The sequence below is a fragment of the Neovison vison genome, chromosome 5, assembly GCF_020171115.1.
Source record: "Neovison vison isolate M4711 chromosome 5, ASM_NN_V1, whole genome shotgun sequence".
NCBI lineage: Eukaryota > Metazoa > Chordata > Mammalia > Carnivora > Mustelidae > Neogale > Neogale vison.
The window spans coordinates 82434610-82460183 of record NC_058095.1 but is presented as its reverse complement, the minus strand read 5'-3'; the positions used below and the strand labels follow the sequence as shown (position 1 = coordinate 82460183).

The following is a 25574-nucleotide window of genomic DNA, read 5'->3' as shown; positions in this document are numbered from 1 at the left end:
TGAGAGAGAGAGCACAAGTTGGGGAAGAGTAGAGGGAGAGAGACAAACAGTCTCCACACTGAGCACAGATCCCAATTCAGGGCTTGATTCCACAACCCTGATATCATAACCCGAGCTGAAACCAAGAGTCAGACACCCAACAGACTGATCCACCCAGGTGCCCCTTATTGCCTATTTTTAATCCAAAAGAGGTGAAGACTTAAAATGTTGAAAATTTTTTTTATGTTTTTCTAACTTCCAACTAACTGTTCAGTTAACTGGAAATGTGATGTTACATTGTCTTCAGTTGAAAATGTATTACATCAAAAAGGATGAACTTGTAGTATTTCCATTGTTTTAGAGATCTGCTTTCATGGGCGTTTATGCATTTCCTTGGGAGATGATGACTTTTGAGTTTTTGGCCTAATTTCTTTGGATATATTATTCACTTAATCAGACACTATTTCCTTATACTCTTTGAAGATGTATTTTAATTTTTTAAAGATTTATTTTAGAGCAAGAGAGCATGTGCTTTCACAAGCCTGGGGAAGGGCAGAGGCAGAGGCAGAGGGAGAGGGAGAGAATGCTCAAGGAGGCTTCCCACTGAGAGAGCAGCCTAGTGTAGGGCTTGATCCCACGACCCTGAGATCATGACCTGAGCTGAAATCAAGAGCTGGATGCCTAACTGACTGAGCCGTCCAGGCGCCCCAAAGATATATTCTTTGTTGCTTAAAGAGAATCTTTAGTTAACATTGAAATAAAATTACTTCACTTAGGAGTGTGTTACATATTTTCACTGTTGTGAATTCCCTATAATAATAGTGTTCAGTTTATTTATTGATTTAGCAGTCGGTGGTGTGGTCTTTGTCATGAAAGCAAAGGATCATATTAGATTGTGAGCTCTATTCTATATATGTTCTCTCTGATGGTAATGTTTGATAATATAGATATCCTCCCGCCTCATATCTCAAACTTCAGAACATACGCTCCTCAGAAGGTAACCCCGCTGCAGAGCATGCCAATAAAAGAACGTGGCTCCTTTATGGTTTGATACCATCGGAATCTACTTCAGAAGAAATCATAACCTTTTACACTGATTTCTGGCAAAGCCTTTTCAACATGAACCATTGCTAAACTCCTGTTTCATAGATATTTACAATTTATTTTAAACAAATTTTTGTAAATTACTGTAAAACTAATTTGAACACCTTTATAGAGTATTTTGAGCCTCCATGCTTGCTTAAGTATCTATATTTTATACATTTCTTTCTTAGAATGTACTTCTATTGTAATTTATATATTATAATTTATATACTTGTATTGTAATTTATATATTGTAATTTACTATATATTATGTAATACAAATTATATGTAATGTAAGGATTGTGTACTCAGTGGAAAAGGATACCTTCTCTAACTCAAAGAGGGGAGAATGTTAGGTGCATTGTTAGTAATTTCTAAGAATGGCCTTCCATATCTTCAATGTTTTGTTCTTTAAGAAAAGTCATTAGAAAATATTGTATGTTTCTGAATAAGTAGGGTATGGTTAGAGTAGTCATTTTTCACTCTAAACAATTCATGTGTTTTGGCATGGGAAGGTAAAATCAAATATGAACTTGTATTTATTTGACACAGAGAGACAGAGGGATCACAAGTAGGCAGAGAGGCAGGCAGAGAGAGAGAGGAGGAAGCAGGTTCCCCGCTAAGCAGAGAGCCCGATGTGGGGCTTGATCCCAGGACCCTGGGAACATGACCTGAGGCTTTAACCCACTGAGCCACCCAGGCACCCCAAAATGGACCAATTTCATCCAAAGTGGTATCATAGTCTTGTTACAGTTGTGCTTTAAGATTTCAATTAAGAATTTTTTTTAATGTAATTATTGGCTGGTGTCCCCCACCCCCAGTATTTAGCAGTATCACTTTATAAAGACAGCTGTTCTTCAGCATCAGAAAATAAATGTATCAGCTGTCTTTGTGTATCAACTTTCTAGGACTTTACAGACTTTAAATCCAAATTAGGAGTACCATGAAATGGATGTTCATGTGCAGTAGCTCACGTTGTTAGTAGTTATGACAGACCAGTGTCATAATAAGCTTCATCACTTCTTTGTAAGACCGCTTTAAACAGAATGCTAGTGATTTTGAGTATTCATATATTAAGCCACCCTTTTAAAGACTAAATATTGGCAACTAAACTTGGATAATTCTAGAGATTACCTTCCTAGGTTTCAATATAGGTAATGAATGCTTTGTAAATTGTGGGTTCACATTTTTGAAAAGTTGAGAAGATAGTATTTGGAATAGTTCAGTTGTGCAGTTTGGTTTATGCGTTCCATTCTTGTCTGTGATAACTTTACTAAAGATGATAAAATTACAGAAGTATAAATATGCACTAAACCAACTTAAGAATGCCTTAATGACTTTACTGACAGATACCTAACAAGGATCCTGCATAGTAGAATGCTGCTTGTAGGTGGAAATATAGAAAAGATAAATTTTTTGTTGGTTTTTGGCATGCCTTGTTTGAAAAAATATTAAAGTTTTGTAACTGGGACCATGGGTCCTGTTGGATTATTTGGAATCCCTTTAAATTACATGTAGGAGTTTGTGTTCATATTTTTTTACGTACAGATTTGGGGGAGGCGACTGTTCATACTCCATCCAATTTTCAGGTGTATTTGAGATCCAAATGGGTTTTGGAAGCAATACTAATTTAGGGTAGTTGTTTCTAGTCTTTGGGGGTCAAGTAAATCTTTTTCTGATGCAATACAGGAAATGTATTTGTGTGCCCTGCCCTGGTACAAGTACAATAAAATGTTCCAGATTAGAGTAGGGATCAGGATCCTGTGTAGAATTTTGGATTATAAGATTTCAAGCAGTGGTGTGCTGAGGGATCAGCAATGCAGAAAAGACGACCTGCCTATGGAAATAAAAACTAAGGATTTAGCAAAATAGGCTCTTAATATTTTAAAATTATTAGCAGACTTGGGAGACTAAACTTTTAGGATTTAGTGGTTTTTAAGCCAAAACATAAAATTGAACTGAATTTTAAGTCTGTTGATATTCTCCACGAAAATGAATGCAAAGGAAAATCTTTCCTGAATGAAAATTGATTACTATTAAGAACTTTAATACTTCTGCCATTTTATTGGTTGTGGAAACTGGCTAAATTTGACTTTTTTTGTATTCCTAGGAGGGTGAAAGAAAACATGGATGACGCTTCCTGAATTTCGGCTTCTGGGATGAATCAAGTTCAGAGACTAGGAACTGCTGGTGTGTCAGTATTTCCTCTCAGGTTAGTCAGTGTCTGTTAACACATTGTTCCTTCCTTCTGTTTCCTTAACCATACATACTTCCTGATCCTGGCACTGCTGATTTCCTGAATATATGTAGTAATAGTCCCCATGCTTTGAATTAGTGGAAGGTTAGTGAATAGTTTATAGTGGAAGCTGAAACCTCTGCTTCTCTGCCTGTATTAAGGGATCCCCAGGGTCACTGCCCTTCTCTCTGAGCCAAGTTGGAGGCTGTTTTTAGCTCCAGGTTGCCCTCATCTTTCCTTGGTTAGTATTTGTCCTCAGATAAAAATGAATTGAGAGTGGGAGGTTGGGGTACCAGGTGGTGGGTATTATAGAGGGCACAGCTTGCATGGAGCACTGGGTGTGGTGAAAAAATAATGAATACTGTTTTTCTGAAAATAAATAAATTGGAAAAAAAAAATGAATTGAGAGTAAAAATGACTTATCAAACAGGTATTTACTAAGAAAAGAAATTTCCTCTTGGTTTTTAGTAATCCCAAGTCTAGAAGCCTTTAGTTCCTTGGAAAGTATATAATCTTAAAAATGGTTTAATATCATAAATTCAGATCGATACTAGGGATACTAGTTCCGTATCTTCCTCGCTGCTTTCTACCTTTTGTAAAGGTAACAGTTTTCCTATTATCTTGTTAAGTTAGATAGAAACTTTTATAGGAACATTTACATTGTGACCTTCATGACAGAATTTCCAGTGTTGGTGTACGGTCATTCTTATAGATCCACAAAGTATTATTTTAAGGGTATTTCTTTCCTACTTGTAATGATTTACTATCTCTTCTGTTCTTGCTTCTACAAGTGTGGTCCCAGGAACCAAGAGAATCAGCCTTTTGGGTTTTTGGCAGTGCACAATCTCTGAACACAGCTGACCAAATGAATCTGAATGCTCATTTTAACACAATCCCAGGGGATTTGAATGATGTGCATTATGTTGAGAATCACTGATAAGAGAAATTTCACCCTTTTAAGGTATCCGATGCCAGTGCATCATATAATAATGTGAAAACTCTGTTTTGTGTTCTTTTATCCAGCTCTAGAAAATTAACTGTGGGTAATAATTCTCAAAGCTGGTTCCTAGACCATCTAGGAGCTTAAGAATGCACATTCTCAGGTCTAGCTACTGAACAGAAACTTGGGGGTGGGATCCAGGAATGCAGTATTTTATATTTAAAAGACCTCCAGGTAGGGGTGCCAGGCTTGCCCAGTCAGTAGAGCATGTGACTCTTGGTTTCTGGGTCAGGAGTTCAAACCCCACATTGGGTTATAGAGATTACTTTTAAAAAATAAGGCAGGGTGGTGCCTGGTGAGTGGCTCAGTCAGTTGAGTGTCCAAATCTTGATCTCAGCTCAGGTCTTGACCTCATGCTCATTTAGTTGGAGCCCTTGCATTTTTCATCTTGAAAAAGATGAAAAAATAAAAGCTGTCCACATAAACTGTTTTCTGTTGGAGAGCCACCAACCTAGGGAATTATTAACTAAAAAATTAGATTGCCTTTTGAAATTAGAAAATTACTTTGTAAATCTTCTGTAGACCTTCTGTTGAATTTTCAAATTGCTTTATTTTTAAGTCCTTAAGTAAAATTTGAAAAAATCTCAAAGTATGTGGGTAAGGGGAAACAAATTTAATGTGCATAGGCTAACTGCACCACAGATCAAAGCTGTGGCATTTATTATTTGGTTATCAGAGAGAGATCTTATAAGCTTGTCAAGTGGATCAGTCATTAGAACTTTAGGATTTTGAAGTTAATTTTGGTAAGAGATGAATAGTATTTATTTAAAATAATTGCTTTTCATTACAGATTTTCTAGTTAATGGAAAAGAGTCATTTCAGGAAGATACTTTTATTAAATTTATAGATGTTAATAAAGTACAGAAGTCTTATTAAAAATAGGGTATCCTCGGGTTATCCTTTGATGAAACAGTGGTTCTCACATTTTCAAGGGGCAACAGAACCCCCTGACTCCTTTTGTTAGATCAAAGACAGCAGATCCACCATGTATGATTTAGAGGGTCTGAGAGGTCTCATTTCTAACAGCTGGTGTTGCTCTGGTGTGAGGACTGCATTTTCAGAACCACTGCTGGTTGTTTTTTTTTTTTCCTCAACATTAATGTATTTAACTTTCCAGGCATTTAATCTCTATATGAGCTCACAACAAAATACTAATTACAGAGGTCGATTGCTGAAGAAAATTTTATAAATCCAGCATATTAATTCAGTTCTTGAATATTTTTTAGGTCTGTTGCTCAGTGACTCTAGCCTGGCAAATTATTTCCTTTGTAACTGAAACTTCTGTGTTTACAATAGAAGATACACAGTAGATACTAATTTCTGTTTGCTAACGAATTTATCTTTTTTTCAGGTCATTTTGTGGGCGAAGTGCTTTTAAAGACATAGGAGAAACAAGCCAGAAAACAAACTCATTTCATTTGTGAATTTATTACTCCATATAAACAACTTAAGAATGTATGAGTAAACAGCTTATGGATGTAGGAGTAATCCTGACATTTGCCATTATGCCTCATGGAGTTTTCTTTATCTGGAATAATGCAGACTTCCATTTTCATTCAGGTGTTTTTTTGTTGTTGTTGTTTTTTATTAAGATGTATACCTACCCCTTCATGTGGTCTTGCCATGGAATGTAGTATGGTGTAGTAACCCACAAATACAGAATAACCAACATACTTCCAACTCCCTATAAATGGGACACATTAGGGATTGTTTTTACCACCCCATGTGGCCTGCAATTTTGGTTTAGTCCCCACGATAAGGAGCTCATCATGGAATTTGGCATTGTTGTGAGAAAGATCATGTTTTACTAAAGCCATATATTGTATTTTTTAGCCCAAAGAAAGCAAAGAATGGCAGATAAGAGCAAGGCAGAGTGTGCTGTATAGTAATGGAAAATTACTTTCTTCCAAGTTAAACTGATGCCCAGTATTAGGGTTAGGATTCCAGTTGGGGTCCTTGGGAGCTCTGGGTGTTGGCAGAGGACTATTTCCCGATTTTAATTTGGTCCTTATTTGATTGTTTACTCATTGTAATTACAATTTTCTGTCTTACTAGTAATGCTCTTCTGTACTTGGAGGAAGATGTAAGGCTTAGAAATCCCAGATCTGGTCTGAAAGGAGCATTATCTGCAAGTCAGCACTGGATGAAGGAAAGCAGTGTGGGTTCTAATCAGTGGTTCTCTGCATTTACTTACCAACCAACTTGGTTGGTAACCAACTTTATGTACTTACCAACTTTACTAACTTAATTACCAACACTTGGACCAATAAAGCTTTAAAAACTTAACAGTTTTAAGGGTTTACATAGTTTTAGGCTATGAAAATTAACTGCATAAAATATTAAGATTTTCCAAATTCTTACTTCATAAATCACTTTTTGATAATGCTGATGTGTATATCCTCCTTTTCCTTGGTCTTTGCTTATCCTTGCTTTAAAGACATTAGACTTGCATGGTAAATGCTTTATCAGGTCCCTTCACCATTAATATTCTGGATGCTAAGCCTTTTTCCACCACTAGTATTTTCTTACTTTGAAAGCTACCAGTGTAACACTGAGTCAATTCTAAAAACACCTGAGCTTCAAACTGCAACCTCCTGACATTTCACTAAGACAGGAATGACTTGGGAAGATGATATATGCAAATGACCTCTTCTCAGAGATAAACCAAACTCCCTAACTGAAGCTGTTCAACATTTGAGTAGTTTGGATACTGGATGCTGCTCTTTGGTACTATTGCGATAAAAAAGCATGTATGGGGCGCCTAGGTGGCTCAGAGGATTAAGCCTGTGCCTTCAGCTCAGGTCATCATCTCTGGGTCCTGGGATTGAGCCCCGCATCGGGCTCTCTGCTCAGCAGGGAACCTGCTCCCCCCACCCCCACAATCCTCTCTGCCTGACTCTCTGCCTACTTGTGATCTCTGTCAAATAAATAAAATCTTTAAAAAAACAAAACAAAACATGTATAATGTACTTTCTACTATAACCATACTCATTAGAGTGGACCAGATCTGAATGACATAGAACTTAAATTAATTGAATAACCCAGTTATGTTGTCCTTACTGCCATATGCACTGGAGAGGATTGATTTTTTTTTTTTTTTTAAATTTATTTGCGAGTGAGTGAGCGAGCAGTGGGTGGGGAGGGTTAGAGGGAGAGGGACAAGAAGACTACCCACCCTGAGCATGGAGTCCTGCGTGGGGCTCAAACCCAGGACTTTGAGATCACAACCTGAGCCAAAGGCAGATGTTTAACGAACTGAACCATCCAGGTGCTCCTGATTTATTTTTTTTAAGTTAATATAAAATTGAAATAAAAATGTGTACTATTTGGTTTTCTCTGAGTCTGGCTGAACAGTGATGCATCCTAGTTTTGACGATCTGCTTAATAAGATTGCCCATGGCCTAATATAAAGCTCAGTTACATATTCTGTATCATATATGCTTTCTAAGAAGACTGCTTTGGTTTTGACCTGTAGTACTAAGCAAATCTGTAAATCATCTGGTAAGGTGCTGCTTGAGAAATTGCATGTTTTCTAGAGAAACCATGGCTCACACTTTGTACAAATTTTATTTAAATGTCAAAGTAGCAGCATTATCAGTATCTGATGGAATTAGCTGCCTAGTCAGAGAACCAGCAAGAAACCAAGTGCGAGTCTCTAAACAATTCAAGTCTTCTCCATCCTTAAGAAACCAGACCTTTCAGAGTGGACAGGTCTGGTTTTCATTTGGCTAGAGAGAAGGTATAGTTTAGAACAAAAGGTATTAAATTCTGTGGCTCTGTTTTCTATTCCTAGTAGATATAACTGTTTATATAACTTACTGCCACATCTGGCATAAATAAAACTGGTAGAAGTTGAGATGGACAACTCAAAGGTTGTGTTACCTCAAATAATCTCACACTTTTGTCTTCCTTCCCTGACCCTGCTTCTGTCAAAATAACTTGCTGAGTTATTTCCTTCATGTTAACACATTTTTGATTTTTGAAGATTTTATTTATTTAATAAAATTAAAGATTTTATTTATTTGACAGATCGTGAGAGAGGGAACAGAAGCAGGCTTCCTTCCCACAGAGCAGGGAGCCTGATGTGGGCTCAGTCATAACCTGAGCCCAAGGCAGATGCTTAATGACTGAGCCACCCAGGTGCCCCTGTTGTTTTTTTTTTTAAGATTTTATTTGACAGAGAGATCACAAGTAGGCAGAGAGAGGGAGAGGGGAAGAAGCAGGCTCCCCGCGGAGCAAAGAGCCCGACGTGGGGCTTGATCCCAGGACCCTAGGATCATGACCTGAGCCAAGGGCAGAGGCTTTAACCCACTGAGCCACCCAGGTGCCCCGGTTTTTTTGTTTTTTAATCCTTGCTGACTTCCCAGCTTTCATACTTCTGAACCTAAACTTCTAAGGAAATTATTCATCAGATTTCCTACTTGATTTCTAGCCTGGCCTACCCTCTTGGATTAACTTGCCTCTTGTAAAGAGTAAGATAATACTATTTTACGCATGATTTTGAGACAGAAATTTTCTTTAAAAACGCATTTCTCCCTGACTGTTCCTGACCCACACCACTGCTAACTCAAATCTCACAACTTTTTTCCTAGAAAGCTGTGAAGTCAGATACAGTGCGAGTCATACATGACTCAATGTAGATGAAAAAATTCCAATCCCAGCTGTCATTTAGCTAAAAATTTACCCATTAGTATCCCCCTGGTTTTGAAGTCCTGAGACTTGAGATACAAAGAAAATAGACCAACATTTGGTGTTTTATTGAGAACATTGTAGGAAAAGGCAGTATGTAAAGTAAAAATGGCTCTCTGAAATGTCTATACAATGTATGTGGTCTACTGTATGACATTCTGAAAATTTATCATTAAAATTATAAAACCAATCATGAACTAAATAATTTTACACTCTCCAAGTCCAGACTGAGCTTGACTTTTTAGTTAGCCAAATACTTCTTAAGCGACTATGAAAAATCTGTGGGGAATCTCTAGAAGCAGTAACTCTTCACATGAGGCACAGTATGGCAAATAAGCCTTGGCTGGCCTTCCCAGTGTTCATAATAAGGAAACAGGATCTGGCTTTTGAAAATTACTTGACAGATGAAAGAACAAGGATAAAAATCCACAAGTACTATGTTCTTTAGGCCCCACAGTGTCCTGGCTTAACATTTTTTTTTTCTTTTTTTTCCTGTATCTTCTGATTTATTATCTTTTCAAAGAATAAAGGATAGCTGCAAATACACAAAGTTGTCACCTCCAATTCAGGATCTGTGGCAACTGCATATTACGAAAAACTCAGACCTCCTCCCTCAAATCTGCCTACCAAGTTAGAAAGTCATCCTTTAAGGGCAGCAAATTGATACCTTATTTAGTGCTTCAGTGACTTGAATATCACATCCATACTTAATTGTTTTTAATGCAGAAATTCACCAGGGCTAGTAGAAAATTTCAAGTTAGAAAAAAAGACTTAATTTTCTTAAATAATCCTCCCAAGTACCTTTCCACATTGTGGAAAAACTGAACTATGCAGTCTGGAGACAACATCAAAATTTCAGAACACTGGCACAAATACTTACATCTATATTTTATAATATATTAGAACCACCATGTCCTGTGTTAGAGCCTGTAACAGATAACAGGCCTGAAACTGCAAGAGGTTTACAGATGAAACTTCAATTCTAGAGGTGTTAGCTGTGCCAGAGTTCCAAAATAGGCCTGGAAATAACTCCATCCCAACTCTCCGTTCCGTCACTGCAGCTGTACTCTGTATGCACCTATTAGCAGTTTAACCTTTTGAAAGAAAACAGGCATAAGTATCAGTACAGATACCTCTGTCAAGTTCCTCTTTCTTCAAAGAGGGAAAACACTCACACAACCAAGATCTGTCTTATTTGGCAATGTTCTCAAATTGGTTATCAATTCAGAGTGTTAGGTTACCACTTTTAATAAAAAATCCAAGTGCTTATAACTGGATTTTTAGATTATTATAATAAATAACTGTACTATTTGTTACATAGACTTTTGGTCCACCTTCAGTGTTCAGTGAACAGCCTAAGGACTTACATAAAATGATATATATTAAATAACAAAGGCAAGAACTACAACTTTGCTCAATACTGGAGAGATGCATCCTTACCATCAGTCCCTTTCTTTCTTTTTTTTTTTTTTTTAAGATTTTATTTATTTATTTGGCAGAGAGGCAGGCAGATAGAGAGAGGAGTAAGCAGGCTTCCTGCTAAGCAGACAGCCTGATGTGGCACTCGATCCCAGGACCCTGAGATCATGACCTGAGCCAAAGGCAGAGGCTTAACCCACTGAGCCACCCAGGCGGCCCATCAGTCCCTTTCTTGACACACAATTTATGTCTAACACATCTGTAGATTCTAGTGCACTGCTATCCCAGAAAGCACTGGTCTCCAGGACAGGCACACCAGGAACACAGCATTCTTGGAATTTTTTTCTGCAGATAAAGTAATCTGAAGTAGCAATATTAGTAGCTGCACTTAAATGTAAGGAAAGGGTTTTCACCTTGGCAGAAGGTGCTTCCGTCAACCTTATGAAGAGTTTATTGAGGCCTGCAGCAGGGCTGAACGAGTAAACAAAATGACTGTCCTAGGGAAAGAGACCAACCAGTCAGTGTTCTCTCAGACTTCTACATCAAAGAACATCATTGTATCTTAAAACATTCAGAATCCAAAGACGTAAAAGAGAACACAAATTTTATACTTTAGATCGATTTGCTGATTATTTTTCTCTTGATTTATTAAAAAGATACAAATGACAAAAAAGCTTGTAAGATTTATCTGCAAAAACAGCAACCAGATAAATCTTTAGGATTGGATTAGCTTGTATAATGTGTATGGATAGCCATATACAGCATGAGTGTTAAAAACCTTCATAAACAGTTGATTTTGCTTAAGTCAGCCTAAGGAAAGAATTCTAAGTATAGAAAAGGAAACATACAGGTTCTTCAAGACCATTTTTTTGTTAAAATTATATAGCTGCTAATATTTTATTATAAACCAAAATTAAAGTATAATGGTTACGTAAAGCTACACACATTAAAGCTAGGGATGAATACACCCATGTTCTAGGTATTTGAATCACAGAATGGGTATATTTTTAAAATTCTCTAAATTTCCTTTAGGTGAATGTTTGTAATTACAATGGTGGGAAAAGGCAGAATATTTTAAAAAATCAGTACATTTCTTATATCTTAATTTATATTCATAATGTTCTAAGACATTATGATAAATACAACTTAAGGCATATATATCAAACATGAGAAATTCAGATTCTTACAAAATTTAGGAAAATGTTACTTTACAATTATGGGTTATTGTCTTATTTCCAATTGGCTTAGCTGTAATTAACATATTTTATTAAAACACACCATTAAAAGTCATCTGTGCTTCTGGATTAGAAAAATATATTTTTCAGTAATGAACTACAGAAAATCTTACCAGAAAAACTGGAAGTTGAAATTTATCATTTAAAACTACAGCTTGTACACTACATGGTCCACAGAGCCGGGCAATGACTTCTTTACCCAAAAAATTGGCATGGAAAATAAACAGCAGGATGCCAGAGCCTGAATAAGGGAGATGTAAAACATAGATTTTAGTATCAACCCTACTATGGCCATCTTTCAACTCTGAAGAAGGCGCACCTGTCCAAGTTGGGAGTGATCCCCTCAGTAAGCCTGGTGGAACACACCCTGCCTGATGCCCACTCATACCAGACAATCTGAGTCCCAATTTCAAAACTTGGTGTTACCTAGCATTTTTCAAACCACAGACCCTTTCTATTTTTTTGTCCAAGTGATCCCTACTGACAGCTCAGGAACAAATTTTTTTTTTTTTTAAGATTTTATTTATTTGACAGAGAGAAATCACAAGCAGATGGAGAGGCAGGCAGAGAGAGAGAGAGAGGGAAGCAGGCTCCCCGCCAAGCAGAGAGCCCGATGCGGGACTCGATCCCAGGACCCTGAGATCATGACCTGAGCCGAAGGCAGCGGCTTAACCCACTGAGCCACCCAGGCGCCCAGAAACAAATTTTTTAAAATACGCTCTCTACATTAATTTTGGTCTTAAAGGGTAAAAGTTGCTGCTGAATATGTAAAATGTCCATGGATGCAAACTTCTATGATGGTTTCTCTGGGTTTGGGTTTGAGTGACTGTCCATTTTCTTCTACACAGTCTTTTGCCTTTTCCCAATTTTCTGATTAATACCAAACCTTATTTCGGTGGGGTAGGGTAGGGTGGGGACTGTGAACTTTGAAGCTTTCACTGAATATCCAAAATACTCTGCATGACTCATTTTTCTGAACAAAGCTATACTTTTATTACAATAGAAAATAGATACCTGAACTCTATGACCTTTCTGATAAGCCATTTTTTAAGATGAAAAAACACTGATCCAGCCCAATTATAAACAAGAGGAGACTTCATAAAAGAGACCCCCAAGGAACCGTTGACTTTTTTTGTTCTGGTCCCAGGGAAAGGAGGACACACTGATTCACCCCTAGCTCTCTTTCTACTCCTTTCGAAGCTATTTAAGGTTTGTCATATTGATTACTTAAAATGCTATACCCACCCCACACCCGCCCCCCAAAGTGCTGAGGTTCAAAAGAAAATGCCTACACACAATATAGGGACTGTTTCTTGTCTTTTTCCCCTCAGCTCCACTATGAATGAGCATCTGATCTGGGACAGAAGTTGAGGTGAGTATTTGTTACTCTCTCTATAGAGGAGAGTGGTGGTAACTCTTCAGAATGACCTGAATGGCGACTAGTGGTCTACAGTGAAAATCCTGTTTGAAAATCATTCATTCGGGTGCTGTTTATTCTAACCAAAATCAGTTAGATCTAAGGAAGTTGTGTTCATTAACTCTACTCTGACAAGTACCTGAATTTCACTGACCTACTATGACATGAGAACCCTAATTAATTTGCTAGCAGTTGTTTCATGCTATCAGTATAAACGTTTTCTCCAGCCAAACTAGGTGTTAAACACAATCACAGTCCCCCTCAAGGAACCAAGGTCAGTGCTTCTCAAACTGGAGTGTGTTCCTAAATCACCTGAGATCTTAACCAAGGTGACAACTGAGAGTCAGGTCTGGGTGGACCTGAGAGTCTGCATCTCTAACAAGCTCTCAGAGCAGTCTGAGACCACACTGACTAGCAAGGGTCAGGAAAACCTATCAGGATCTTGTATCAGGATGACAAAGCATCTTTGGTAAGATTTCAGATAGAGAAGATTTCTGTTAGCCACACTGTGTATGTGCAGAAAAAAAAAAAAATTCAGTAACCTTAAGACAGTCCAGGTGCACCGAAGCCCGTAAGTTGTGAATGCTGGGAGACTGGCCCAGATCAGCTGAGCAACCCCTAAACCCTGTTCCCCAACCTTGTGCTCACTACTCAGCAATGTAAACTATCTACTTGGACAGTTGAAATCACAAGTGATTCTTCAATGTCAAGTTCACTAAACACAGGTGTTATGTAATAGGTGTCTTTAATTAAATTTTCATTAATGAATACATATATATATATAATATATATAAAGATTGATTTATTTATTTGAGAGAGAATGAAGCAAGGGCTGGTGGCCAGAGTCAGTGAAAAGGAGAAGCAGACTCCCTGCTAAAGTGCAGATGCAGGACTCGATCCCAGGACCCTGAGATCATGACCTGAGCCAAAGGCAGATGCTTAATCAACTGGCCACCCAAGCACCCAATATGTATTTTTTTTTTAAAGATTTTATTTATTTGTCATAGAGAAGCGAGAGCAAGCACAGGCAGACAGAGTGGCAGGCAGAGGCAGAGGGAGAAGCAGGCTCCCTGCCAAGCAAGGAGCCCGATATGGGACTCGATCCCAGGACGCTGGGATCATGACCTGAGCCGAAGGCAGCTGCTTAACCAACTGAGCCACCCAGGCGTCCCCCAATATGTATTTTTTTAAATGGATGTTTTTGTTTAACAAAAAAGCCAGAACCCAGTTTCCTACTTTCATGAAGGCAGTGTTCTTTCCACTTAAACAGTTTATGCTGTGTCCCTGTCCTAGAGAAGGGCCATGCCCATGTCATGGTCTTGCCGGCACAGCAGCTGTTAAGCAGAGGCCAGGAACCAGAACCAAAGTTTCCACCTCCTGCTATTCAACTTTCCTATGGGTCAAGACACTGACTTTATTTTAATCAAGTTTAACAAAAGTTAGTACGATTATTAAGATCCAACTTCCATACTTTTTTCAAGATCCAAGGCAGGAAGAACAGTTCCAAATTCCATGCTTTGTCATTTTAAAAAAAATTTAAGATTTATCTGAGGGGGGTGGAAAGACAGAGAGAAAATCTCAAGCAGACTCCCTGCTGTGCAGAGCCCAACTCAGGGCTCAATCTCACGACTCTGGAGATCATGACCTGACCCAGAATGAGGAGTCAGATGCTTAACTGACTGAGCCATCCAGGCACCCCTATGGTTAAAAACCCCTATGGTTTTTAAACAAGTGCTAACAGTGCTCCGTGGATCCTTCAAAGTCACCTGGGATGGCAGGTATCAGGTCACCTTTTTCTGCCAGAGTAGCTCTGCTGTTAACTATTTTATATAATTATTATACATAATGGGATTCTGTGAAGATATGTTCATAGAGTTCTATTTAAAAATCAGCTGAAAGTCTATGGCCATACCACCCTGAACACGCCCAATCTCATCTGATTAGAAATCAGCTGATATTTACAGTGTCACTTTTCAAACAGAAAAACATAGGCTTACCTTCTGGTATGTTCTGTGGGGGTTTGTAATTGAAATCTGTTGAAAAATCTGGCCCCTCACAGAGACGATGACATGCTATTGGGAAAATTGGTTCTAATAGAGCAAGACGTGCTTCAAAGTAATCCCTTATTGTTTCTTCTGCTACTCTTGAAAGTCTAGGCAAAAAGTATAGTAAGAGTTGTTAATATTAATGTAGAAAATAACCATGAGTCATATTCTCAAACTGCTGAATACATGAGGCCTTCCCAAATCAACCTTTAAAATAAATGTAACTTCCTACTCATGCTGCTTCCCTGGTGTATTTTTCTTTGGCACTTAGCATCTGACACACTGTCTTACTGTCTATGTTGCCACAGGGAATTTAGGCTCTAAGGGGCCAGTCTCCCCCGCCCCCCCACAAGCCCCGCTGATGTCTCCATCTTCCCAGTCTTCTGAATAGTTCCTGGCATACAGAGAGCACTCAATACTTATTTGTCTAATGAAAATGAAAATTCTACTGAACAATAAATTTGAGAAGTGCCACAAACACACACACACACACACACACTTTTTAGTACTTAGTTTAGAAGACAGTTAAATAAAATGCTAATGCAGATTAGTGCTAATTCAGAAAATATTTTTAAATTATCTTGCTAGGAAGGTAACCAACTCATTTGGTTTTCCCGAGATATTCAGGTTTTAGGAGTGGAAATCCACTGTATTGAGTCATGGACACACAGAAATTATGGGTTGGGTAAAGCTCCCAGCAAAGGCTGGACACTCACGACATACATGCCATTCTTGGTTTGTTTTTTGTCTCTTGTCTGAAATTTCCCTTACTTTCTGCCTAGAATATAGATCCTGGAATTGGAGTAACTAGCATGCAGGCATGAAGACTGAAGTCATACCTCTAGACTCCCTGTTATTTTGAACAATAAACATCTTACTCATGTTAACTACTGTTTGTGACGTTTCTGTTACGTGTTGTCAAAATAATTTTTTTTTATTAGTTTCAGAGGCAGAATTTAGTGTTTCATCAGTCGCATAGAACACCCAGTGCTCATTACATCAAGTGCCCTCCTTAATGCCTATCACCTGATTATCCCCCGGCACCACACACACAGTCCTCTCCCTTCCAGCAACCCTCAGTTTGTTTCCTAGAGTTCAGCCTCTCTGGTGGTTTGCCTCCCTCTCAATTTTCATCTTATTTTTTCCTTCCTTTCCCCTATGTTCATCTGTTCTGTTTCTTAAATTCCACGAGTGAAATCATGTATTTGTCTTTCTGTGACTGACTTATTTTGCTTAGCATAATACATACCCTCTAGTTCCATCCACATCGTTGCAAATGGCAAGATTTCATTCTTTTTGATGACAGAGTAAGCCAGAATAGTTCTTAAGGAAAAAGCTAAGGTACTTGTGTGATTTTCAATTAAAATAAAATGATTTATAATTCATCTGAAAAAGAATGACCTTGAATGGATCAACTGTGGTACATCCAGACAATGGAATATTGTTCAGCATTAGAAAGAAATAAGCTAAGCCACGAAGACATGGTGGATCGCTATGTTTATACAGTATTATTTAGTATTATTTACAACAGCCAAATTATGGAAGCAGCCAAGTGTCCATCGATAGATGATAAATGGATAAAGAAGAGGTAGTATGTAAATTATTCAGCCATAAAAAATTAAATCTTATTTGCAACAACATGGATGGATCAAGAGATTATAATGCTAAGTGAAATAAGTCAGAGACAAAAACCATATGATTTCACTCATGTGGAATTTAAGAAACAAAACAAATGAACAAAGGAAAAATAAAGAGACAAATCAAAAAAACAGACAACTATGGAGAACAAACTGATGGTTCCCACAGGGGAGGTGGGTAGTGGGATGGGAGAAAATCAGTGAAGGGGATTAAGAGTGATGAGCACTGAGTAATATAGAGTTGCTGACTCACTATATTGTACAGCTGAAATATAATACTATGTTAACTAACTGGAATTAAAGCAAACAGAAATTAAAAAAAAAAAGACATGGAGGAATCTTCAATGCATATTACTAAGTGAAAGATGCCAATCTGAAAAGGGCAAGTACTATGATTCCAACTGCATGACATTCTGGAAAAAGCAAAACCATGGAGAGAGCAAAAAGATCAGTGATTGCCATGGGTCGGGGGGAAGGGGCAGGAAGGGATGAACAGGCAAAGCACAGAGGATTTTTAGGGCAGTGCTATTCTGTATGACACTAATGGTGGGTACACGTCATTATACATTTGTCAAAACTCCACAAAATGTGCAACACCAAGGTGTACCCTAATGTAAACCCATGGACTCTGGATGGTAACTGTCAATGCAGGTTCATTGGTTTTAGCAAATGCACCCTTCTGGTGGACAGATGATAGTAGGGGAGGTTGTGCATGTATGGAAGCAGAGGATATGTAGGAACTCTGTACTTTTAGCTCAACTTCACTGTGAATCTAAAACTGCTTGAAAAAATCATGTCTATTAAAAAAAAATACAGATTAGTTTTAAGAAAGCATGAGTCAAATTATGAGCATAATTAAGATTTTTAAGGAGCTACTCCTATCTAGGAGTGTCAGTGTTAAATTTTAAAGTTTGAGACCTCAATAACTATCAGAAAAATAATTCGTATGCCACTTACTAAATTTATGATATTTTGAGAACAGAAGCCTGTCATGACTTCCACTTAACAATCTTCATCTGAGCAATTATATACATGATGTGTCCACACAGACTCTGTGACTTAACCATGGCACACTCGCTCACACTTACGTCTCTAAGTGATTCTTCAGCAAGTCATACACCAACACATTGTTACACTGCTTTGCAAAATGCAGTGCGCTGTTTTGGTGCTTCGACAAAATATTGCAGTCAGCTCCACATTCGATTACAAGTCGTACAATATCAGAATTTCCTCTTTTACAGGCCTACAATGGGGAAAAAAGGAACAGGAAATATTTAGCTGTAAGATAACTACCAATCTTTGTTTGCCCCTTTCTCCACATGTGAGCTTGGCAATTTCTGTGAAGAGAAGCACAAGAATGTTGGAGAGGGAGAAAAAAACTTGACACAGGGTCTAACCAAGAGTTACAAACTGTTAAGTAAACAAACAGTGGTATGCCCCTTTTACTCAGTGAACAGTACTGAAATCTGTGCTACAATTTCATCCCTGACTCCTGGGGAAATGGGCAACTCTAAAAAAGATACTCCTGTTCCAAGACAGAACAAACACCAGGCCTTCCTAAGCTCTAGTGTGCTCCATTCTTCAGATCAAGTCTCCCAGCACCACAAAGTAATTTCAACATTTACCCAGAAGACTGCTTTAAAAGAGACTAATTGAGCATAGATCCAAATTTGAATTCAGCAAATTTAAGATGGACCTGGACACAGTTCAAAGACCATTTCCAGAGTAAAAAGACCTACATCTATCTTTTTTCCTGTCTGTTATTTATTTACCAGCTAAGGGACGTCAAGTAAGTCCCTAATTCTGAGTCTCACTGTTTCCATTTGTTGAGAAGGGATCACAGTACTTCCACCTCACAACACTGAAGCTGAAATTAAATAACATATTGTAAAGGACCAGGGCAAGCCAGTAAGCTTTCCTACAAAAACAAGGCCATCTGGTATGCTACCACTCCAGACAGTATTTCTGCAGAGTAGGTTTTTAAGCTGTGCAAGTGCTAGGTCAAAGGGCATGCATCTCATGGAATAGCTGATTAATATGCCCCTCAAAAGAATATAACTCAGTGGTTTCCACTGGGGTGATTTGCCCCCCCAGGGGAATTCAGGCAATGTATGGAGACATTTCTGGTTGTTACAGGGTGGGTACTTAATGGAATCTGGTGCAGAAGTTAGGGATGCTGTTATACATGCTACAAATGATCTGGCCCACATTGCCAGGAGGGAGAAGGTTGAAAAGCCCTGCTGGAATTATATGCCCCACATTGGTGGGTGAGAATTTCTCCACCCCTTCACACTCTGGTAATGACCAATTTTATATATTATTTCTGAGATGAAAGGTTTTTAAAATTTTGTTTCAAAAATTTCTGAAAATCTCTCCCTGTGTTTATTTCTTCTAATTCTAAAAACCAATTTAATATACTAAATCCTTAAAGCTTAAGAAACCAGTACCAAAAAAAAAAAAAACCCAATACAAACAAAAACCAGACCAAAACAAAAAACAAAAACAAAATGTAAACACAGTTATACGCAGTCTAATTTAGACAGCAGTTAAATATGCTTTAAGTACTTCTCTAGAAAGAAGGAACAAACAGTCCCTCGATCCCTTCCCCTCTGGACACTGCCTTCCTCCTCGTCAGATCAACTCCTAAGTGCCTGCTACATCCAAGATCTACCTCCTCACCTTGTGCAACCCCACACCTCTCATACCCAACAAATGAGGGTACTAATACCCTCTCCAGTGCTACTTCCCTATGGAACTTCCAGCCTCTTTCTCTGGCATCTCTGCCTCAGCAGATGCTGCAGGCCTCCTTAAAACGCTCAGGATACTTTTCTCTCCTGATCTCGCTCCTCCTTCTCTAGTCTTCCCTATGTGGCTACCTTCCATCTCTGGCTTTTCTTTCCCTTCCAACTCTCAGCAGTGACCCCACTCTCACCCTAGGGCTGTAACTGTGCTGTCTACCGTGATGACCCTGAATCTGAATCTACAGCCCACCCCGCTCTCTTGAGCTAAAGAACACATGTGAAACATCATCAGAGCATTCCTAGCTCAAATGCAACACCACTCATTGTATACTGCCTGAGTTCCCGAAATTAAGAAATAGGATTACCAAGCATCACCTTCAATTACCAAATCCTGTGAGTTCTATCTTCTCAAACCACTGGTCAGGGGCGCCTGGGTGGCTCAGTGGGTTAAAGCCTCTGCCTTCCGCTCAGGTCATGATCCCAGGGTCCCAGGATCGAGCCCCGCATCGGGCTCTCTGCTCAGCGGGGAGCCTGCTTCCTTTCTCTCTTTCTGCCCACTTCTCTGCCTACTTGTGATCTCTGTCTGCCAAATAAATAAATAAAATCTTAAAAAAAAATAAACCAATGGTTAGTCTATCCACTTCCATCTCCACTGTCACTACCTACGTACAGACTATTATTTCACTTAATTTAATTAATTAATTTTTTAAAGACTTAATTTTTTTTTTTAAGATTTTATTTATTTATTTGACAGACAGAGATCACAAGTAGGCAGAGAGGCAGGCAGAGAGAAACAGAGGAGGAAGCAGACTCCCCGCTGAGCAGAAAGCCTGATGCAGGGCTCAATCCCAAGACCCTGGGATCATGACCTGAGCTGAAGGCAGAGACTTTAACCCACTGAGCCACCCAGGTGCCCCTATTTCACTTAATTTTTTTTTTTAAAGATTTTATTTATTTGGGGGAGAGAGAGAGAATGAGAGAGAGCATGAGTAGAGAAAAGTCAGCAGGAGAAACAGACTCCCCACCAAGCAGGGAGCCCGATGTGGGACTAGATCCTGGGACTCCAGGATCGTGACCTGAGCTGAAGTCAGTCACTTAACCAACTGAGCCACCCAGGAGCCTTATTTCACTTAATTTTTAAAACATCTCTGTACGGTTTTTATTTATTTATTTTTTAAAAATTTATTTATTTTACAGAGAAAGAGTAGGCAGAGGCAGGCAGAGAGAGAGAGGAAGAAGCAGGCTCCCTGCTGAGCAGAGAGCCTGATGTGGGGCTTGATCCCAGGACCCTGAGATCATGACCTGAGCAGAGGGCAGAGGCTTTAACACAATGAGCCACCCAGGTGCCCCACTGCTTGTCCTTTTAACCAATTCGTTCCCCCTACTGAACTAAGTGAGGGACATTAAAAACAACCACCTTTATTCTGATTATGTCTTTCTCTAGCTTAAATCTTTGAGCAGCTCCTATCTATCTCAGGACCAAGTTATCCTAATTCCTTGTTCCAGATATAGACCATGTCCATGCTCACTGCCCTATGTGCACACCTTTATGCACCAGACTACTTAAGTATTTACTGTTTAGAATGTACCCGGTGATTTCTCAATAAGACAAAGTTTTAATTCATATTTGATGTGCCAATTCTTCTCTAAGCATATGGCAACAGAAGACACAAAGGAAAACTAAAACTCAAAAGTAGGGCTCCTGAACAAAATAAGCATTTCCATAAACCAAAAATGATATGGCAACACAAGCAGTGGGCAAGGTCCACATCTCGAGCATGGAAGAAGGTTGAGGGGATAGATGAACCGGGCCTTGCTCTCTGACTGACTCAGGAAAGACGGCTGAAAATAAGTACTATAGACAAACACCCACTTGGGTCAATTTATTGCACAAAACTATATCTACAAACACAGCAGTAAGACAGAGCCTCCACGCTGGGAACTAATGCATGGCTCGGTGTCAGGACATGCTCTGTCCTAATGGCATTTTAGGCCAGGAACCTAAACTACCACAGTAGTTGAGACCGGGGTTGGCCCCAGGAGAAGCAAAAACAAAACTGCTAAATAGGGAGAGGTCATTAAAGGGATAGTCATGGGGGAGGCTTTAACAACCTTCCACTCAAAATGGTCAGCAAACCACAATTCCAAAAACGCATGAAGAAATTGGAGGCTAAGGAGATGAATCCACCAGTGTAAAATAATAATGAAAGTACATCATGTTCTTTTCTACTCCCAGCTCTCTGCATATCCTATTCCAGTTCCTGCTTACACAGTTCATCCCTGCCAGCTTATATATCATTTGTAGGATGCAGCTCAGCCACCTATCACATCCACCCTTTTTTTTTTTAAAGTAATCTCTATGCTCTACATGGGGCTCAAAACTTATGACCCCAAGATCAAGAGTCATATGCTCTATCGACTGAGCCAGCCAGATGTTCTACCCTGTCCCACCTTGAATCTGCACTGCTCAGCTCAACTTTTATGTAATCCCATGGCTCTCTGGGTTTATTCCTATCACACTGTTGCTCACATCAACTCTTAATTTTGCTGACCTGTGTCTCCTACACATTTGTGTCCTGTTCCCCATCATATTCCCAGCCCCCAGCAGAGTGCCCGAAGTGAAATATTTACCTTCATTAGAGCAGTCTCACCATTGCTCTGCTGGACATTAACAAAAGCTCCTGCTTCCAAAAGAATAGCCACTGTAGTTAAAAAGTTCTAGGTAAAAAAAAAAAAAAAAAGGCAAATTTAATTCCCAGAATTCTTTAAAAGATAGTTTTTGATGACTTGAAGTTTTTAGCCATCCAGAAAAATACTCAGATTCTATCCCAAGCAGGTCAGTGAACATGGGTCTTCACTGTGCCCACCATTCAGGCCCCATGCACAACCATACACAACTTGACAGCAACTTCAACCTTAAGTTTAACTACTGGTTTCAACATAAGAAACTCTGTATATCAATCCTTTAAAAAGATAGTATGTGGAAACATTTTAATTATGTTCTTAATCAAAAGGAACACTTAATTTCAATTGGGAAAGGTTTTTAAGATTTTTTTTTTAAGGGTATCTTTCATGTTATTTTCTCTTTTTTTAAAAGATTTTATTTATTTATTTGACAAAGAGAGAGATCACAAGTAGACAGAGAGGCAGGCAGAGAGAGAAGGGGAAGCAGAGCTTGATCCCAGGACCCTGAGATCATTACCTGAGCCGAAGGCAGAGGTTTAACCCACTGAGCCACCCAGGTGCCCCAGTTTTAAGAGTTAAAAAAATTTTTTTTATTTGACAGAGAGAGACACAGCCAGAGAGGGAACACAAGCAGGGTGAGAGGGAGAAGCAGGCCTCCTGCCGAGCAGGGAGCCTGACACAGGGCTTGATTCCAGGACCCCAGGACCATGACTTGAGCCAAAGGCGGACACTTAACGAATGAGCCACCCAGGTGCCCCAAACTGGAAAAGATCTTTAAAAGATTTAAGATTGAAACCAGCATTAGTATATTAATCAAAGGCCTTTTTTCTTTTCTTTTTTTTCAAGTACTTCTATGCCCAGTATGGAGTATGAATTCATAACCTTGAGATCAAGAGTCACATGCTCTACAGATTAAGCCAACCAGGTGCCCCTAGGGTCCTTTTTCAATATGAATCACTTCCCACTAGATAAATCACATTTTGAAAATTCAATTATAAAGTACTACTATTGACCAAAAAAAAAAATCTATTCATGGTAAGTCCTAGATGAATTGAAATATGAGATTCTAAAGTTATGTGACCATGAGAGTTTTATTTCCCTACAGAAACAGACTCTTGTTCTGGTCCACAGGCAGGAATTCCTACAGAATAAGAAACTGAGGTCTTTTGAGTTCCCAACCTTCTCAGCTGCATGAATGAGGGCAGTGGTCCCATTCTTCTGTCTGCCATTCACCTTAGCCCCCTTCTTGATGAGGAGCCTCAGCAGGTCGTCTTGCCCTCCTGCTGCAGCAAGCATCACCAGAGTCATCCCGCTTGAATCCTTCATTGATTTTGTTGAGGAAAAAGACATGTCAGTGTCCATCAGAAAAATTTTAGAGCTAAGTCTTTTCGTCTATGATGTTTCAATGTGAAATCACTTAAATACACGGATTTAAGCAGCTACTTAAGGTTTTTATAAAATATCCTTATAATAATTAGAAATATCACAGTTTCTTTCAGATGTAAATATAAAATTTTACAACTTCCATGTTTGTTTGTTTTTTTAAGATTTTATTTATTTATTTGAGAGAGAAAGGGAATGAGAGAGACCGAGCATGAGAAGGGGAAGGTCAGAGGGAGAAGCAGACCCCCTGCTGAGCAGGGTGCCTGATGCAGGACTCCATCCACGACTCCAGGATCATGACCTGAGTTGAAGGCAGTCGATCAATCAACTGAGTCACTCAGATGCCCTACAACTTCCATGTTTTAAAGGCCTATCAATCATATCAACACTTGGCACAACATGTGATGAATAGTATTCGTATCTTGATGCTATAAAAATGGCAAAGTATTTATCACACATTTCAGACACAAAAGTCTCCTTGTGTTCTAGGTAAAACAGGTGAAACTTACTCACTCACTTGATACTCACTTAGTTGGCTGAAAGACCTAAGGCTCGAAATGACTACTAGACGTAACCTAAGTCCACTCTATTGATGACGGGCTAACTGAATGCTGTCACCACAAACGGTGGCCTATATGAATATAACTGTTGGGAAGTGATGGCTACTCAAAGGATAAAGAAAAAAATTCAGAAGGAGGAAACTGATACGATTGGATTCTAAGATGCTATGACAAAATAGAGAAATTAAAATACTTTAAAGAGATAAAATTACATAAAGTTGACAAAAAATTAAAAGGTAATAGCTTAAATATTTTCAATCATTAACTGAAACAAACAAAACATTTATTAAATACCATCTATTTATTAAATGCCTTTTATTAAATACCATCTACTAAAACCAAGTTCTAATAGTTACTTTGTAGTTAATTTGGCTATAGGAATTTGGCTATAATCTGAAAGCTCAGCAGAATTCACTTATATGAGCAATCTGAAGGAATACAAAAGTCTTCTGAAGTAAGAGAGTGCACTTCCTCTCATTTGTAAAGTATCCTATTACTACAAAACATGTTAAAGGGGAAAAAAAACCTTCTTCTAATTTATTCATAAAGACCAAGCTACATTAGTAATAAAGTAGGAAAAAAAATCTGATAAAACCCAGCATCCATCCAACCCTGATAAAAACTTAAGCAGGTAAACAAAGGAAGTCTAGAAAGAGAAAGACTACTGTCCACAAGAAACCCACAACAGTAAAATAGAAAGAGAACCTTCACACACAGCCTAAGGGGAAATCCCCACTCAGATCAGAAGCAGAACAGGATCACTTCCACTACTACTATTCTTCAAAATGTTACCAAGTTCACAACACCAGAAAAAGAAATATTACTGGGAAAAAGGAAACAAAATAGTTACTTTTTAATAGGTGATCATATTCTCTGCCCAGAGAATCCCAGGCAAGTGACTTAAAAATTATTACAGTAAGAGAATTTCACAGTGACGGGAGACCACATGTATGCACATGGGTGCACACGTGCACACACACACACACAAATCAATAGCTTCACCAAACATACAGAATAACCAGTTAGAAGACAAAATGTGGAAGGAAAAAGATCCTAATATCATACTGAGATAATTTAAAAGTTATCAAATATGTAGGAACACAACCAAAATAAATGTGCAAGAACCATACAAAGAAAAAAAATTTTATAAAACTTTGCTTTAGGAATAAATGAAGAGCTGAATGAATGTAGAGTTACCATGTTCTTATTTGGAGGACTAAAAATGTAAAAATGTCAATTCTCAGTCAAATTAATCTATAGAGTTCATGCAATTTTACCCAAAATCTCAGTAATTCTTTTGAACTGTAACTCCTAAGGAGTAAGCTTAAAAAAAAATCCACCACCAAAGCGAAAATACTAAAGAAGAAAGTATAAAAAATCTTTTGTAAACAAGACACCCAAAGCCATAAAGGAAAGGATCAACAGATATGACTATCTAAAAATAAAAATCCTCTAAATAATAAAA

At 38.5% G+C, this 25574-nt stretch overlaps 1 protein-coding gene and 2 long non-coding RNA genes across 3 annotated transcripts in view; 2 read left to right on the top strand and 1 right to left on the bottom strand.

The window, feature by feature from the left end:
• Nucleotides 1–3656: 3656 nt before the first annotated feature.
• LOC122906897 lies at nt 3657–6683 on the top strand. Its single transcript, XR_006384633.1, has 2 exons — nt 3657–4259; nt 5650–6683. It is a non-coding gene; the product is annotated as an uncharacterized LOC122906897 (long non-coding RNA).
• A 2348-nt stretch (nt 6684–9031) lies between these two features.
• The window catches only part of MPHOSPH8 (M-phase phosphoprotein 8), a 55456-nt gene continuing 38913 nt past the window's right edge, over nt 9032–25574 (bottom strand). The window contains exons 9-15 of the mRNA XM_044249371.1: nt 23346–23486; nt 22113–22199; nt 17829–17983; nt 15056–15210; nt 11755–11882; nt 10820–10903; nt 9032–10081 (exon numbers count right to left, since the gene is read on the bottom strand). Of these exons, the coding sequence (XP_044105306.1) occupies nt 10040–10081; nt 10820–10903; nt 11755–11882; nt 15056–15210; nt 17829–17983; nt 22113–22199; nt 23346–23486 (792 nt within the window). The 3' untranslated portion in view covers nt 9032–10039. The remainder of the gene's footprint in view (nt 10082–10819; nt 10904–11754; nt 11883–15055; nt 15211–17828; nt 17984–22112; nt 22200–23345; nt 23487–25574) is intronic.
• On the top strand, nt 12292–15990 carry LOC122906898. Its single transcript, XR_006384634.1, has 3 exons — nt 12292–12850; nt 12973–13013; nt 15886–15990. It is a non-coding gene; the product is annotated as an uncharacterized LOC122906898 (long non-coding RNA).